Source organism: Heptranchias perlo, chromosome 3 (genome assembly GCF_035084215.1).
Source record: "Heptranchias perlo isolate sHepPer1 chromosome 3, sHepPer1.hap1, whole genome shotgun sequence".
Taxonomy (NCBI): Eukaryota; Metazoa; Chordata; class Chondrichthyes; order Hexanchiformes; family Hexanchidae; genus Heptranchias; species Heptranchias perlo.
In genome coordinates, this window is record NC_090327.1 from 47,694,522 (window position 1) to 47,712,047 (window position 17,526).

The 17,526-nt window shown below is 42.0% G+C and overlaps 1 protein-coding gene across 4 annotated transcripts in view; it reads right to left on the reverse strand.

The window, feature by feature from the left end:
* Positions 1-17,526, reverse strand: part of LOC137313417 (NEDD4-like E3 ubiquitin-protein ligase WWP1) — a 177,438-nt gene that overhangs the window by 38,295 nt on the left and 121,617 nt on the right. For all 4 annotated transcript variants that reach the window (XM_067979523.1, XM_067979522.1, XM_067979521.1 and 1 more), the window contains exons 14-19: positions 16,896-16,968; positions 16,637-16,708; positions 12,522-12,610; positions 11,784-11,943; positions 8,667-8,800; positions 3,516-3,656 (exon numbers count right to left, since the gene is read on the reverse strand). In XM_067979523.1, coding sequence (XP_067835624.1) covers positions 3,516-3,656; positions 8,667-8,800; positions 11,784-11,943; positions 12,522-12,610; positions 16,637-16,708; positions 16,896-16,968 — 669 coding nt within the window. The remainder of the gene's footprint in view (positions 1-3,515; positions 3,657-8,666; positions 8,801-11,783; positions 11,944-12,521; positions 12,611-16,636; positions 16,709-16,895; positions 16,969-17,526) is intronic.

The following is a 17,526-nucleotide window of genomic DNA, read 5'->3' on the forward strand; positions in this document are numbered from 1 at the left end:
GATGCAAAACTGAAGTGCTAAGTTCTGCTACTGGTGGAAGTATATAATTAAAATGTGACAAGTTTACGTGAACAGCTTTATTATAAACATGGAAATAGGAATTTATAATGGAAAAATTGACAGGAGCTGCATGCAGACATAAGGGGCTCTATTTTACCACCCGCTATCGGGTGCGTTTCCCGCGGGGGGGGGGGCTCCGAAAATCGGAGAATCCTGGCGCGGTACCGGAGCCCGCCCCGAACCCGCGCACTTCCGGGTTCCCCGCTGACGTGCCGGCGTGCGCGCAGCCCCCGCTGGTGGGAATCCCGCAGGCAATTAAAGCCAGCGGGATGCCACTTGACAATATTTATTTAGGTATTTCAGATCATTGACTGACCTGATTAAGGGACTATGTGGGATTTTAGAGCAAACTGGGACTGTTTCCCACACTGGGGGAAACACTCCCAGCTCGAATGGACGTGTTGCAGCCGTCAGCCTGTGGCAGCTGCAAAGGTCCATTTGACAGGTGTGGGGGGGGGGGGGGGGGGGGGAGACCCTCACCCATTGCAGGAGGCCACTCCGTCACTTGGGGCAAAGTTTGGCCTCCACCACCCCCCTCCTGACAGTCAAAGGCACCAACCTGCACACGTACCCCGGGGTCCGGAGACATGTACCTACCTTGCGGACCCCCTCGGATGTGCATCTTGCGGATGGGGGCCGCCGTAGCTGCAGTCATGACCTCCTCGGAGGGCGAACAGCATCACCAGCCTCACCAGCCTCGCCGTCCACCTCTGACACGTGGAGCTCCACAACAGAGTGCTGTGACACATCCACCTGCACAGCAGGAGGGAGGGCTACCGCAGAGAGAGATGCATCGCAGAGGGCACTACCCTCGCCACAGGGTCCACAGACCAAGGCTCAGCCTCCTGGACCTCTCTGAGCAGCAGTGCACACAGAGTCACTCGACATGTAGCCATGGACATCTGCAGCCTCTTTCATGCCGAGCTGCTCCTGGCTGGCCCGAGCACCATCTTCTTACCTGTCGCTGTCAAAGTCACCACTGCCCTCCACAACTTCTCCTCCGCATCCTTCCAGGGTGCGACCGGGGACATCGCCGATGTCTCTCAGTCGTCTGCGCAGAAGAGCCCTGCAAATACACCTACACCCACTCTGCAGTGACACAATGGGTGGCATCAGTGGTGGGTCCTCATTGTGATACCCAGGAGTGGGCATTATTGCACAAACCAGACAGGATTCGCGAAGACATGGCAGTAGTGGTGCCAATATAATGTGTGATGTGAGTTGTTCTGAAATTCAATATAAGTAACACCCATGACAAACCCTCAAACACCCTTGTGCATCCCCTTCATGCTCACGACACGTTTGCCTTACGCTGCCTACTGCACATATGTGATGCATGCCCTGTGGCTACAGCACAGGTTGTGGCAGGTTGAGTGAGGCTGGCCGTGAGAGAGATGCACGAGAGGGTGAGTATGGGATAGAGCCATGAGATTGTATGAGGATTGGGTTGCATGGTAGTGGCGGGATGCTCAGTTTGGGTTCCGCCAGGACCACTCGGCTCCAGACCTCATTACAGCCTTGGTCCAAACATGGACAAAAGAGCTGAATTCCAGAGGTGAGGTGAGAGTGACTGCCCTTGACACCAAGGCAGCATTTGACCGAGTGTGGCACCAAGGAGCCCTAGTAAAATTGAAGTCAATGAGAATCAGGGGGAAAACTCTCCAGTGGCTGGAGTCATACCTAGCACAAAGGAAGATGGTAGTGGTTGTTGGAGGCCAATCATCTCAGCCCCAGGGCATTGCTGCAGGAGTTCCTCAGGGCAGTGTCCTGGGCCCAACCATCTTCAGCTGCTTCATCAATGACCTTCCCTCCATCATAAGGTCAGAAATGGGGATGTTCGCTGATGACTGCACAGTGTTCAGTTCCATTCGCAACCCCTCAGATAATGAAGCAGTCCGAGCCTGCATGCAGCAAGACCTGGACAACATCCAGGCTTGGGCTGATAAGTGGCAAGTAACATTCGCGCCAGATAAGTGCCAGGCAATGACCATCTCCAACAAGAGAGAGTCTAACCACCTCCCCTTGACATTCAACGGCATTACCATCGCCGAATCCCCCACCATCAACATCCTGGGAGTCACCATTGACCAGAAACTTAACTGGACCAGCCATATAAATACTGTGGCTACGAGAGCAGGTCAGAGGCTGGGTATTCTGCGGCGAGTGACTCACCTCCTGACTCCCCAAAGCCTTTCCACCATCTACAAGGCACAAGTCAGGAGTGTGATGGAATACTCTCCACTTGCCTGGATGAGTGCAGCTCCAACAACACTCAAGAAGCTCGACACCATCCAAGATAAAGCAGCCCGCTTGATTGGCACCCCATCCACCACCCTAAACATTCACTCCCTTCACCACCGGCGCACTGTGGCTGCAGTGTGCACCATCCACAGGATGCACTGCAGCAACTCGCCAAGGCTTCTTCGACAGCACCTCCCAAACCCGCGACCTCTACCACCTAGAAGGACAAGGGCAGCAGGCGCATGGGAACAACACCACCTGCACGTTCCCCTCCAAGTCACACACCATCCCGACTTGGAAATATATCGCCGTTCCTTCATTGTCGCTGGGTCAAAATCCTGGAACTCCCTTCCTAACAGCACTGTGGGAGAACCGTCACCACACGGACTGCAGCGGTTCAAGAAGGCGGCTCACCACCACCTTCTCGAGGGCAATTAGGGATGGGCAATAAATGCCGGCCTTGCCAGCGACGCCCACATCCCGTGAACGAATAATTAAAAAAAAGTACTGGCGAGGTGAGTAGGTGCGGGTAAGATGAGGATGAGGTTTGAGTGGGTATGAGGGGTGATGTGAGAGTAGTGTTGGCAGTGCCGAAGGAGATGTGGGGTGGGGGCAGTGCTGTGGCAGACGGAGTGTAGGGGAAAGACTACGTGTACTCACTGTGGCTGACCTACTGAGGTCATTGGAGCGCCTCCTGCACTGTATGCAGGTGGGCGATATGTTGGTGGCGCAGGTGACCCCCTCTGCCACCTCGAGCCAGGCCTTCCTGGTGGCAGAGGCGGGCCGCTTCCTCCCGCCCGCCGGGTGGAAGATCTCTGTCCTCCCCCTCCTCCTCACCCCATGTATTGATTCCTGGGTTGAGGCATCACTAAACTGGGAGCAGCCTTCCCCCTGGGCTGCTCCATGCAGTCATCTTTGCTATTGGTTGCAGCATCTGTCAGTGGAGGACTGCCCCTTTAAATAGAGCGCCTCCAGCTGACAGATCTTACTGCGCATGCGCAGCCTGCCCGACGCGCAGATCAGCAGCGGAGAACCCGGAGGAGCAGGTAAGTGGATCCAATTTGTGGTTTGCCTGCTACAATCGCGCGGGAAACCCACTAATTTCACCGGGCGCGATAGCCCACCCGCCGAGAACCCGCAGCCCTGCTAACATCGGGCCCAAGATTTTTAACATGTTATAGATGGATGCCTTCTGTGTTAAAAAATAATTTTACCCAATGTATTCTTCTTTATTTTCCTCTGTTACTAAGATGTTTGATCCTCCTTGTTTCAGTTCATGGGAGGTAACTTTTCCTAAAATTTCCATGTCAACAGCAAAATACATTTCTAGGCCACATTCTTCGATGTTGTTATCCCTGTAAGAAATAATTTAGTAGGATTATGAAAAATCACAGCACGTATTTGCCAATCAACAATTAGCTACTATCATAAATTCAACCCAGTAAGATTCTGTTGGCTATCCTCCTTCAGTGGGTAAGTGCCCTACATCATACAGATCAGGACGGTTGAGATTGAATGCTTAAATCTGTGCTGAGTCAGCTGATTTCAGTGGTGGAGGAGCTACAATTGGCCTAAAACAAGAAATTAAACAGGCTTGTAACATATGCAGTTGGTGTACCCAACAGTCCTTCACTTGTATTGGAGGGGGGAGAAAAAGTTCATGAAAGCACCAAGGTGAAAATACAAAATATATTTCTAGGGGGTGTAGGAGTCAGAGAATGTTCCATTTCAAAATCTTCATTTTGATACTTTTTTGGTGTATATGTTATACATGAACCTGGTAAGTATTAAAAAAATTCTTCTTTGTTTTGCTCTGCTACTGTCATATAATGAACATATGCATCTGTAAAAAGACATTTGCTGAATTTTATTAAAAGCTATTCTCTAGTAGCCACTTGATATTTTAAAATGTCTTCGTCCCAGTAGCTGCAAATAAATCTTTACTGGGAGAACATTTTTTAATTAATTTTATTGACCATGGGATCATTCTAGACAGGGCTCCTGGTGGGAAATTTAGAAATGTGCACCATTACTGATTCGAGTCTGCCACGGATACCTTCTTGGGTTCAGTGGCGTCAGATGCTACCATTAGTGCTCTGAACGTCTTTTTTTTATGGCCGTTGACTCACACTGCCCTATATCTACTTTTACAAAAGTGTAATCCAAGGGTGTAACAATAGTACCCCCTTGTGATCTAAACCGGATATTCATGTCTTTCACACGTGCGCTTCTTCAAACTCTTTAGGCGGACCAAGCAAACACTTGGGCAACACATTTTTCACACTAAAGCGAACATACAGAAGAGCATTTATGATCAGATTCACTTAACTCATGATTGAGAGTAGGCTGATAGGACGGTCATTGGCAAGCCTCCTTTCGGTGCTTGCAAAGCAGTGGCAGATCACCAATTTCATTTTAATGAGACACAGCTATAAAAATGTCTGAGACCTCCAGTGAACTTCAAATTCGTTCAGCCAAAGCCTGCCCAACGAAAGGGGTCACATGAAAAATGGGACCATTGCTCTTCTCTCTCTCTCTCTCTCTCCATTTATATATATATAAATAAATATGATCTGGACTAGGATATAGGGTGTACAAATCAAAATTTGCAGATGACCCAAAATAGGGAACATGGTTAATAGTGAAGAAGACGAAGTAAATTCAGGAAAACAGATAGGTTAGTAAATTGGGCAGATAGCTATCAAATGAAGTTTAATGCACAGAAATGTGAGGTGATATTTTGGGGGGGGAAGAATATATAGTAAAATTTAAAAAGGAATAGAGGAGTGGAGAGATTCAGATACACAAACCTTAAAGGCAGCAGGACAAATTGATCAAGCTATAAAACAAGCAGGGATTTTAGGTTTTATAAGTAGGGATATAGAGTACAAAAGTAAAGAAGTAATGCTATACTTGCAAAGAGATGGTAGCCATGTTCAGTGAGCTTCATGCTTATACATTTAACAGCTTACTAGGGTCAGGGATTGTTCCCATGGTTTGGAGGGAGGCTCATTTTGTCCCAAATCATCAATTGAACCATCGTAGGAATAGTGTGTCAGGTTTTGGTCACCTTACTTTAAGAAGGATGTGAAGGCCATGAAGAGGGTTCAGAAGAGATTCACTAAGATGATTCCAATGATGAGGCCTTTAGTATAAGAGGTACTTAGAGAAATTGGGAGTCACGTCACTAGAAGGAAGAAGGTTAAGAGGAGATTTGACAGAGGTATTCAAAATTATGAGAGGTTTTGACAAGATAAATCAGGAAAATCTACTTCCATTGGTCGTGAGTTAGTAACTAGAGGGCATAAATTTAAGGCAATCACCAAAAGAAAAGGAGAGATTGCGGAAATTTTTTTATGCAGAGGATTGTTAGGTCATGGAAAGCTCTACCAAAAGTGGTGAAAGCAAATCAATATGGCTTCTAAAAAGGAAATGGAATATATGAAAAAGAAAAATTTAAAAGGGTATAGGGAAAGGGCAGGAGAATAGGACTAAGTGGATAACTCTTTCAGAAAGCAAAGGTGTGAGGTGCCAATTGGCCTCCTTCTGTACTGTAAAATTCTATGATTCTATTCTGCTTATATAAAATAATTAAATTGCAAAAATAACATGAACCGAGAACATTACTCTGAAGTGAATTAAGATTAATAGAGCTTGCGGACATAAATTTATATTAGTAAATTGCAAATTTAAAAACAAATCTTAGGAAAAATTTATTTACTCAAAAGATTGCACACATTTAGAATTATATACTCGGTAAAGTAGTGGAATCAAAGACATTGAGGAAGTTCAAGATGCAGTTGGATGCTCGGCTCGTTGAGTTAAAATGCTAGAGGTACAAGCTCAATGGGCCAAATGGCTTTTTCCTGTCTTTTACTTTCTCTTGGATTTTTAAAACTTTATTTGGTTTATTTTTATTGATTATGGATTTGATTACTGTCAACATAGATGCAGATATAATTCTGGAAAGCATAAGAAATCTCAAAACAGTTCAGGTTGCAGGTTCTGATGACATTACCTGAGGGTGATCAAAGAGATGGTAGCCATGTTCAGTGAACCCCATGCTTTTGCATTTAACAGCTTACTAGGGTCTGGGATTGTTCCCATGGATTGCAGGGAGGCTCATTTTGTCCCAGTATTCAAAAAGGACAAGTCAGAAGTGGGAAATTATAGGCCATTAGCTTGACTTCAGTTACAGGCAAATTGCTAGAAGGGATTATTAGAGTATGGCCACCTGGACAGAGATGGGGTTATTAGAGACTTCTGGAAAAGAAAGTAATTTCTTACCAACATCATTGAAATTTTGAGGAAGTTACACATTGGTGGATGAAGGCAGCCTGCTTGACATCTTATACTTGGATTTTCAAAAACCTTTTGATAAAGGTGCCATACAAGACGCTACTTCATAAGATAGAGTCCAGTGGGATTCGAGGACAGACCTTGAGTTGGATAAGAAATTAGCTACATTCTCATAGGCAGATAGTGGTTATTAATGGTAGTGTTTCTGCTTGAAGATCAATTATTAGTGAAGTCCCACTAGGCTCGGTATTAGGACCATTGCTCGTCACAATCGTTATTAATGATGTGGATGAAAGCGTTGGGGGAAACTGTTCGTAAACTTGCAGATTATGCAAAGATTTGTGTGAGTGTTGAGCTGGAAAGAGACCTAGATGTTATAGAATATGAATCCCTAAAGGTTCACTACCAGTGCCGTGAGGCTATAGCAAAAGCAAATAGAGTACTTGAATGTATTGTTAGGTAGATCCAATATAAAACAAAAAACACTATATTGTCCTCGTGTAAGGCCTCCTCTAACTACCGTGTTCAGTTCTGGTCCCGTCACATGGTGGGAGATAGAGGGGCTTCGGAAAAAGTTCAGAGGAGGGCTAGTACATAGATACCTAGCTGAAAAACCCTTTCTTTACACAAAGGGTCATCAACCTTTGGAACAAGTTGCCAGCATATTTAGTGAGTGTGGATTTGCTGCAAGCATTCAAAAGGTAGCTGATGAGTTTTTGACCATGGCAGATATTGCAGTATATAAAAAGTAGATGGGTTATTGAGCGATGAGTCTCAGGGCCTCCTGGAATTCATTTTGATCGCCTTCAGGATCGGAGAGGAACTGCGCAGAGTTATTTTTTTCCTAAGTTGGTCTCGGGTTTTCTTCAATCTGTTTAATTTAACCTTTCCTAGGAGATCACACAGCTGCTGGTGGATGGGGCATGATCCTCAATTGCACCATGACTGTATGAGACAGGATCGATGGATCAGCTGTTTTCTTCATATACAGAAAAAATTACTGGACTAACGAAGTACGCTCGATCATAGAAATACATAGAAGTTACAACATGGAAACAGGCCATTTGGCTCAAGCCAGTCCGCATCAGTGTTTACCCGCCACGCAAGCAAATCGTCCTAATCACATTTATCCGCCCGGTTACCATATCCCTTTATTCCCATTTCCTTCATCCACCTTTCCAATCCAATATTTACAAATGTTAATTTAGCTCTCTCTTTTGGGTTTAGTAACTCTTAAATAGTTCTAAAGATAATTCCATTAGCACTCAATATTTCAACAAAAAAATCACTAATACAAAAAAAACAAAAAGTCAAAAATAATTTTAATTGTAAATTATTTTAAGATACTGATTGCAAGACATTTAATGAAATAAAGATACAACCAAAAATACAAAAAAAGTGAAACCCTTTGGAGGTTTAAAATATATACAGATACACATAAACTATCTGTAAGTCATTGAGATCTCTAGTTTAGTGCCAATTATGTACAGTATAGGAATTGGGTTAAAACTGTCAAAAATCATTTCAGTGAAGACCTTTAATATTGAAAGATATTCATCCTATTAGTCTGAGCTGATTTCAAATCCTGGTGCAAAAGAGAAAGCAAACCTCCCACAACACTTCCAGTTTTATTTAATTGGAGTAGGTTACCCAGAATCATACGACCAGAAATCGCTCAGAGCGGCAAAATCATGAAGCAATCCGTGCCTGCAGGCAGTGAGACCAGGACAATATCCAGGCTTGGGCTGATAAGTGGCAAGTAACATTCGCGTCAGACAAGTGCCAGACAATTACCATCTCCAACAAGGGAGAGTCTAACCACCTCCCCTTGACATTCAACGACATTACCATCGCCAAATCTCCCACCATCAACTTCCTTGGAGTCACCATTGGCCAGAAACTTAACTGGACCAGCCACATAAATACTGTTGCTACAAGAGCAGGTCAGAGGCTGGGTATTCTGCGGCAAGTGACTCACCTCCTTACTCCCCAAAGCCTTTCCACCATCAACAAGGCACAAAATGTATTACAGTAAAATTACAATAATCCTACTTTGAAATACATACCTAATCCAGATAAGGGAATTGTAGAATTCAGGGTCTATAGATTCCAAATCCTTAATTGTGAGCTTCTTGTTCAGCATACGCTTGTAGAATGGTAGTGAGAATCCAGTGTCAATAAATTTTCCATGGAAAAGAGCCTACAAAAAATACAATTTTTCTTCAAGTAGCTTGATAAAGATCAAAAGTCTGACATATTATTCTGGAACAATTAAAATGCAGAATTGCAAATGATCATGCTAATCTGACTAGGTCAAGAAAATATCAGTCTAATGAATCAATAATTTCTTGATTAATTTCTCACTCCTTTTTTGAATATTGGGATAATATTTGTCAACAAGCCCTCAGGTGCAGATCCTATATTTCACTCCTCAGAGTATTAACCAAAGCTTTTGTCTGTTTCCTTGCTCATTTTCTTGAGGATTCTAAAATGGATCTCATCTGGTGTGGGGGAGGGGGGGGGGTTCAGATCCTGCACAGGCATTTAATTCCTGAGTTTCCCAATAACAAATGCTATAGTGATTCCTGCAAGCATTACAGTGGAACCAAAATGACACTCTCTGGAATCTGTCCAGAGTTTTCCTTCATTTATAAAGAATCCATTTAACATGCTCCCCTTTTCCTGATCCTCTACCCAACCTTTCCCACAAGGAACCTGTCAATAAGATTCATTTTTTTTTCGCAGATCAATTTCAACAGAAAATAGAAGCATCTAAACAAAACACCTTTTCTTCACAGTTGAAAGAAACTTGTAGGATTTTGGTTTTGATTATCTGTAAAATCTGTTTGCCAAGTATAAACTACAAATATATACAAATATGGTCAAACTTCAATTATCTGCCATGATGGAGGGTGGGGGTGGCGGGGGATTCAACCCTTGATTGATAACAGAAATTAACAGATAATAGAGAGCACTCAAATTATTGTTCACTGCTGCTTGCTCTACCTTTCTCCACCCAGCAGCACTCTTCTCTACAACTCCTGTTGGCAAGGTCAGTTAACACTACAGGGTAATCAATCAGCTGATCTGGCAGTTCCCAGCTTCCTCCATTTACTCACTCATGATGCTGCCACAGACAGGAAAGAGCCAACTAAAAATACTCCCTTGGTGTCAAGTACTGCGCCCCCCACCCCCCACCCCCCCCCCCCCTCCAACTACTACAGAAGTGAGTGCTAAAGCAAATGTTCCCTCACCTTCAGGGATTCTGTCAGTAGCTTCCACAACTGTGTTCATAGTGGAGCTACTGACTTTAAAATCAAAAGAAAGCCTGCCTGTTTAAATATGCTCGTGAAAAGTCGTCAGCACTTCTAAGATCAGTGCTGTGGACACTGCCAAAGAAATCCCTACAAGTGACAGCATAGAGCTTTACAGTGCTTACCTCTAGCTTGGGAGGAGGTGGGAGGAAGACAATTATTAGCATTAGGAAAGCATTTTAAAGAAAGATTTTGCATTAATACATCGCTTTTCCAAAGTATTTTGCAGCCAGTGAAATACTTTTGAAGCCGATTTGCGTGCAGCAAGGTCCCACAAACAGCAATGAGTTAAATGCCCCAATAATCTGTTTTAATAATGTTGGTTGAGGCAGAAATGTTGGCCAGGACACTGGGAGAACTCCCCTGCTCTTATTCGAATCGTGCCATAGGATCTTTTATGTCCACCTGACAGGGCAGATGGAGCCTCAGTTTAATGTCCCATCTGAAAGATGGCACCTCCAACAATGCAGTACACCTTCAATACTGCACTGAAGTGTCATCTTAGATTATGTGCTCAAATCTCTGGCATGGGGCTTAAACCCACGACCGTATGCAGTTCTGGCTCTCTCAGCTCTGTTGGCTGGATTCATGAGCAGGCGCATAGGGGAGCTATCAGCTGGACAATCATCTACTGTGGCTTCAGCTCATCATATGTGGAAGGAACATTTTCAAACAACAAAAAAACCTGCTGCTAGCTCCAACTCCCACTACAAAACTTCTCAAATAACCAAAGATGCCAATAAGGGGGTCTCAGATAATTGAAGGTCTGCTGTAAAAGAAATCTATCAATATTTAGCGTAAGTCAGCCTATTTTTATTAATTTAAATGATATATGTAAGAACTTCATGGGAATAAAATAGTAACAAATGCAGATATCAAGAAGCTCATTATTAGATATAAACAAATTACAAAGCCAAATAGGGAGAGTCAAGAATTTATTAATTGCAGTCTGGTACCCAATTTTGTGTATTGAATCAAGTTGCATTCGTTTTTACATCTTTTAAAAAATCTTATTTTTGTAAGTTACTTTTCACTGGAAGCAGTACAACAGTGCAGCATGTTGGAGCACCATATAATTGTGGAATACACACAAATCGACAAGTGGCAAGTTGCTGATTTTACCAGCATAACATGTGGTGGAACCAACCATTGTTCAGGCAAATCCCACAAAGAAGAAAGGAGGGAGAATTACTTGTGGGCTACCTTTATGCCCTCCCAGTGACTAGTTTCATAATGGTGCTGTTGAAACCTGGTCAACCCGCTGCCCTCTTAAATGGTTCATCTCTGGGAACACCTATTTGGGAAAGTGGAGAAAATAACTGAAGAGTGAATGTTCCCACTTCCTGAGCTATTAGGTTTTATATACCACATTCCAAGCAAATTGTTGCACAGGCATCCTACTATCATGCCTCTGTCGATACCACTCGAGTTAACCACTAGGTGATGTGCAAAACTGTTATTTATAGACTGGCCTTCAGGTTTTCTAAAAACATGACATGCCTCTGTTGACCAATTTCTGCAGATGGCCAACCTGAGATTAGAAACTCACTGCATAGGGAATCACATTCTACATTCTATCAGTGTGCAGTACAGCTTGCTAATATACCAATTTGTCAAACTAAATGGGCTACGATATCATTTCCTCATATAGTTTATTGGGAAAAAAGGTAAAGATTTGGATTCAGATTTTATTCATTTAATGGCAAAAAGTGCAGTATGAATTACAGTATTTAAAAACAGTATCTCATTTTAGATTTATTCCCATAGCAAAAAGAAAATTCCCAAAGATCTGAAGCAAGTGCATTACTCATAAACCCTTTTGAACATTACACTTTAACAGTTCAACTGATTAAGGAATTTTGTACTCACCATTGCAATAAATCGTCCAATGAAACAAAAATATGACAGGTGATCTGGATTTATTGTGGATGCTGGATTTATCTGCAAACAATAATTGCTCTTGCCAGCGTACTCAAAAAGACAGTACATTGGATTTAACACCTCGTGGGATAGCAGAAAGAACCATTCTCTGTATGAAGAAAATTAAACACCACTTTTAAAATGTAATATCTATCACTTGACAATTTAAAAAAACATATATTTTATTAATATTCCAATCCCATGTTTGCTGCTCATATGGAATCCCCCACTCCACAAGACTTCAGGGTGATAGATTGAACAATTCTCAAGTTGCAAGTTCAATAACAACCTGTTTCCTCTTTAAACATGTTTGGTGTATCTATTGCAATTAGAGCTACAACATAAACAAAACTACACGTTCATTCAAAATAAATGCTTTTGGTGATACCATTAAGTAAACTGGGAACGATTTGAACTAACCTCATGACATGAAAAAGCCAAATTTTTATAGTTTTTAGACTGGATGGGCAGATCATAAACCTGAGGTACTACTTTTAAAAAAAATCAACCATTTTTCATACAAGTAATAAATTAATTTTATTCTAAGTTTAGTACAAATATATATTCTAAATATAAGTTGGCATATTAGGATCTTCACATCATCTAAGGATTCTTACTAATTATTGCATTTTGCCAAATCTTACTGGAATTAGATTTTATTTGCAAATCATTGTGATAGTGTTTTACCTGGCCAATCCACCGTAATCCAGTCCCTCTTCTCCTCTAAATATTACATATAATCGCCTTCGAAGGTCATAAGGTTTTAAGGCCATGATCTGTTTAAAAAAAACATTAATTTTTATGAAGGTTCTCTTTTGCACACATCAGGAAAAGTAAGAATAGACAGCTTAAAATAGTACACTTGTATAGGGAACAACTGGTCAAGTTTAGTATAATAGAAATACTAGATCAGAAATTCCACAGCTCTTCCAGTGCACCCCATTGTAACTTTGGCAGGTCTGTGTTGGCAGGGCAAGAAAATAGGCTGGGACTTGGTTATGCCGGTAGAGTCAGCACAGGAGATCCCCGGCAGCATGCGATCCTAATATAATAGCCAGGATTGCTGCACTAGGATTTTTGGGGCCATAATTAATAACTGTAGATACCCATTGTTGATGGACATAGCAGATTTACAATTTAAATTCTTCTTAAATATATTGGATAGTTAACACCTTTGTAATTGATTATATAATACAAAACACCAGCCCTTCATGAATTACAGGCCTGTATTTTACAGTTATATCATACAAATCATTATACCTCTTCTGATGTCAACCGATACTATTTTAACTGTTGTTACATTAAATGGCTCACTTAAATGCAATCAAACCTGACAAGCCAGGAAACTCTCACTTTTTGCATCCAAACATGGCTATAAAATGCAAACATGACTAGTGTAACAATGTAAAAATACAGTGCCCTCATTTGCCATTTTATTAAGAAGTCTGCATCTCTCATTGTAAGCTGCTAAAAGTACAATTGCAATAATTTTATTACCAACATAGGAAAAAGGCCAAAAGACGATCTAGTTTGCTTTATACCATCCTGGTAGATACAGTCCTGGCATGATACACTGATAATGGAGTTGTTGACTAATCATAGCAATCAATCTCCATCAATTAGTTTACAACAGACCCAGACAAGACCCAGGGAAAAGCCCAGTGGTGGAGAGCTTTGGGAATCGCAACCTATTGTGGCATACTTTATTATACAGAGTTCTCAGAACAGTAACCTTTACGCACCAAAATACTACCACAGAAATTGCAGGATTCCACGGTTCTCTATGTTTGCAGTGATATGTTATATACATATACACACACATTCAGAGGGTATTCAAATATAAACTAGAAAAATTGTTGCGGTCAAGGCACACCAAACAGTACTTGATACTCTCCTAATAGAAAATTATAGAAAACAAGTTCCCTTAAAACAGTTTAGAAATCTCTCCACTCACAAAATCATCACCTTGCAGCTGTCCCATTGTCATCTTTATGACATTCTCCAATAGGACCTGCAGAGCAGGAATATTCAACACACCAACAACTTACACATTGCCATATGCATCAAATGTTGCAGTGTGTTCTACTGAAGAAGACAGATAAATTTGGCTGCATCAATGTTGCTAAATTTTCCCATTTATGTAATTATTGAACAGTAGGCACACATTCTTATATCAAAATAAGATAACAGGCATTCCAAAATGATGTTTGACTAAAGTATCGGTAGTCAGCTGTAATACCAATTTATGTGCTCTGGATGCAGACTTCTCTGACTTATTCCATTTCCATTGTATAAATAAACCAGATATAAATCCAATGTAAACAGATGTCAAATTTTCTAACATTCATAAATCATTCATTGAGGATGCTATCAGGCCTCTGGCTGAATTATAGCCTTCTAATTTCAACCAAACATCAATAATTTCAAATGCATACCTCATTAAATTGAAAGTATACATTGTCTGCAAAATTCACAAAAAGTACCTTCCTATGATGATTACCAACAGTTAACCAGCTTCAGTCTTTTTCATATCAGCAACTCTTAACCAGTAATGTCATACTAACATTCAATACTGTACTAGTTTCTATATACAATCTAACAAACCCCTTGTAAATTATTTAGTTTTCAAATTTTCTCTGTATTCATTTCCATAAAGCTCTTAATTATGATTGGGTTGCAGACAGACAAACAGTCGCTATTGAAGCTTTGCACCTCCTACTGGTGGAACCAGTGTTTGATGTAGTATGGTGCGAGAAACCTCTCCAATCAGGTTTCTGCCCCTGCCTCAGTCTTGAAACGGCCCTTATCAAAGTCACAAATGACGTCCTACGTGACTGTGACGGCGGTGCACTATCCCGCCTCATCTTCTCGACCTGTCTGCAACCTTTGACGTGGTTGACCACATCATCCTCCTCCAGGTTGTCCAGTTGGGTGGGACTTCCCTCGTCTGGTTCCATTCCTATCGCAGCCAGTGTATCACCTGCAATGGCTTCTCTTCCCGCTCCCACACTGTAACCTTTGGAGACCCCCAAGGATCTACCCTTGGCTCCCTCCTATTTCTCACACCTACATGCTGTCCCTTGGCGACATCATCTGAAAACACGACGTCAGATTCCATATGTACGCTGATGACACCCAGCTCTACTTCACCATAGCCCTCCACTGCCTCTGATTTGTCATGCTGCTCGTCAGATAGCAGAATTTTTCTCCAATTAAATATTGGGAAGACCGAAGAGATTGTCTTTGGTCCCCGCCACAAACTCCGTTTCCTAACCATTGACTCCATCCCCCTCCTGGGCCACTGTCTGAGGCTGAAAGAAACTTCCGACCCTATATCCTCTCCACCACCAAGATCACCTACTTCCACCTCCATAATATCACCCGTCTCCGCCCCTGCCTCAGCCTATTGGCTGCTGAAACCCTCATCCATGCCTTGTTACCTCCAGACTCCACTATTCAAATGCTCTAATGGCCAGCCTCCCACCTTTCACCCTATGTAAACTTCAGCTCATCCAAAACTCTGCTGCCTGTATCCTACCGCGCACCAAGTCCTGTTCACCCATCTGCCCTGTGCTCACTGATCTACATTAGCTCCTGGTCTGACAATGCCTCAAATTTAAAATTGTCATCCTTGTATTTAAATCCTTCCATGGGCTCGCCCCTCCCCATCTCTGTAACCTCCTTGAGCCCTACAACCCTCCAAGATCTCTGTGCTCCTTCAATTCTGGCCTCTTGCGCATCCCCAATTTCTGTCTCCCCACCAATGGCATCCGTGCCTTCAGCTGCCTAGGCCCTAAGTTCTGGAATTCCTCCCTAAACCTTTCCACCTCTCTACCTCCTTTAAGACACTCCTTGAAACCTACCTCTTGTCCTAACATCTCTACGTGGCTCGATGTCAAATTTTGTTTGAAAGCATGTGAAGCATCTTGAGACACTTTACTACATTAAAGGCACTATATAAATGCAAATTATTGTTATTGTTGTCCAAGCTGTGATCAAGAGGATGGTGGCAATGCACTCAAATGTGAGTTGTGCTGTTCACCATGCTGCTCATAAGGAGCTAATGGTATTTGGCGTCTGCCCAAAGAGGCGCAAAGCCACGTTTGGTACCAGTCTAATGGCCAACTAATGACTATCCTCTGTGGTAGGGTGGCAGAGAGAGATAAGTGGGTCTCCTTTGCTCCAAGATAGTACATCTGGCAATAGAAAAGAATGGAATTGAATCAAAACTCCATGGCAGATTTGGTCATTTGACATCCAAGCCAAGCAGGTTAGCAGTATTCCAGGATACTTTCGGTGATTGATCAGTCAGTATGGCTCATTAATGGCTCCTGGAGGGGTAGACCTGTTACTAGAGGCCGAGATTTTTCTCATTAGAGTAGACAAAGTTGGACAGCATGCCTTGGATCTTTCCATCCTCTCCCTAAACTGTTTCGATTTAGGCAAGTGAGATGTGCCCCAACACGGAGTGTGTGTGCACCCCCATATTGGGCAAACAGATACCGTGTGGAATGTTCAGTCACTTGGTTTTTGCCTCTCCAAGGTAGTGGAACAAGAGGATTTTTGGTGCACAGTAAGCAAATTAACTGAAGGACTTGGGCAAGTACATATGGATCTGACGGCCTTATCTCACCCTGGATACATAGACATAAATCTATATACCCTTAAGGGATTTTGTGTAAAATTGGTTGCATGCTTATAAACAGTGTACTCCATTTACTTTCATAACCTGTGATAATCTTAAACTTTTGTTTCAAATAAGTAAGCTATTTCAATTTCTACCACCAGAAAAAGCTACTTACTTGTTGAAAGGAGTCTTCAAATAAAGTCTGCCTAGAAACAGTGATCTTTACATGACTGGGCAACGCATTAGACTGAAAGAACAAAGTCAATCATATCAACCAACAGTACCTTGGTAAATATTTCAAACTGACACCTTAATCTTTCAGATGCAAAAATTTACATTAACTCCATTTTTGAATAGTCTAACTATAAAATATTGTTGTAAAGGTTTAGGATTAAGAACAAGTTAGAAGTGAAGGGAAAAAAATATTAGTTTACCTGACACAAATACCGGAAATGTGCTAACTTCCACCGAAAGCTACGTTCGTATGCAATTTGTGGGCCCTTTGCACTGTGAAAATAAGTTACATTTTACATTTAAGAAATAGCAGGAATTAAGTTGGTGATGGTGGAATTTTGCAACATTTTTTGAGATGCTTTTAAAAAAACAAAATACTTTTGTGTGGATTTTATATAGAGAAGCACTTATAAAGAACACTGAACCCTAAGAAAGAAGATACTACCCTCAGCCTGCAAGTAGCTCCAAGGAATCCTGTGCTTCATGGGCTGGTCACTTTAGATGATTTCAGCTAATACACCAAGGTGCAGAAACAAACCCTAATATTACACTAAACATGCTATTTATAGCGAGAAAATATATTTTACTAAAAATTTGAAAAGAAGTGTTTTTAGTTTTTAAAAATTACTTGTGCTCTTGGGCTTCCTATTTTCTTGCTTGAATTTAAGTTTTACTTTTACATTTTTAATTTTATCCCCATTTTCTCTCATGCTCCTTTCCTGAAGGCACTAGGGTGCAGTTTTGGGGCCTGTAGGCACCCTCTAGTAACTTGTCCAAATGGCCATTCTTTATGTGAAAGCCTAGACAGTAAGCAAGTTATTTGATTATAGG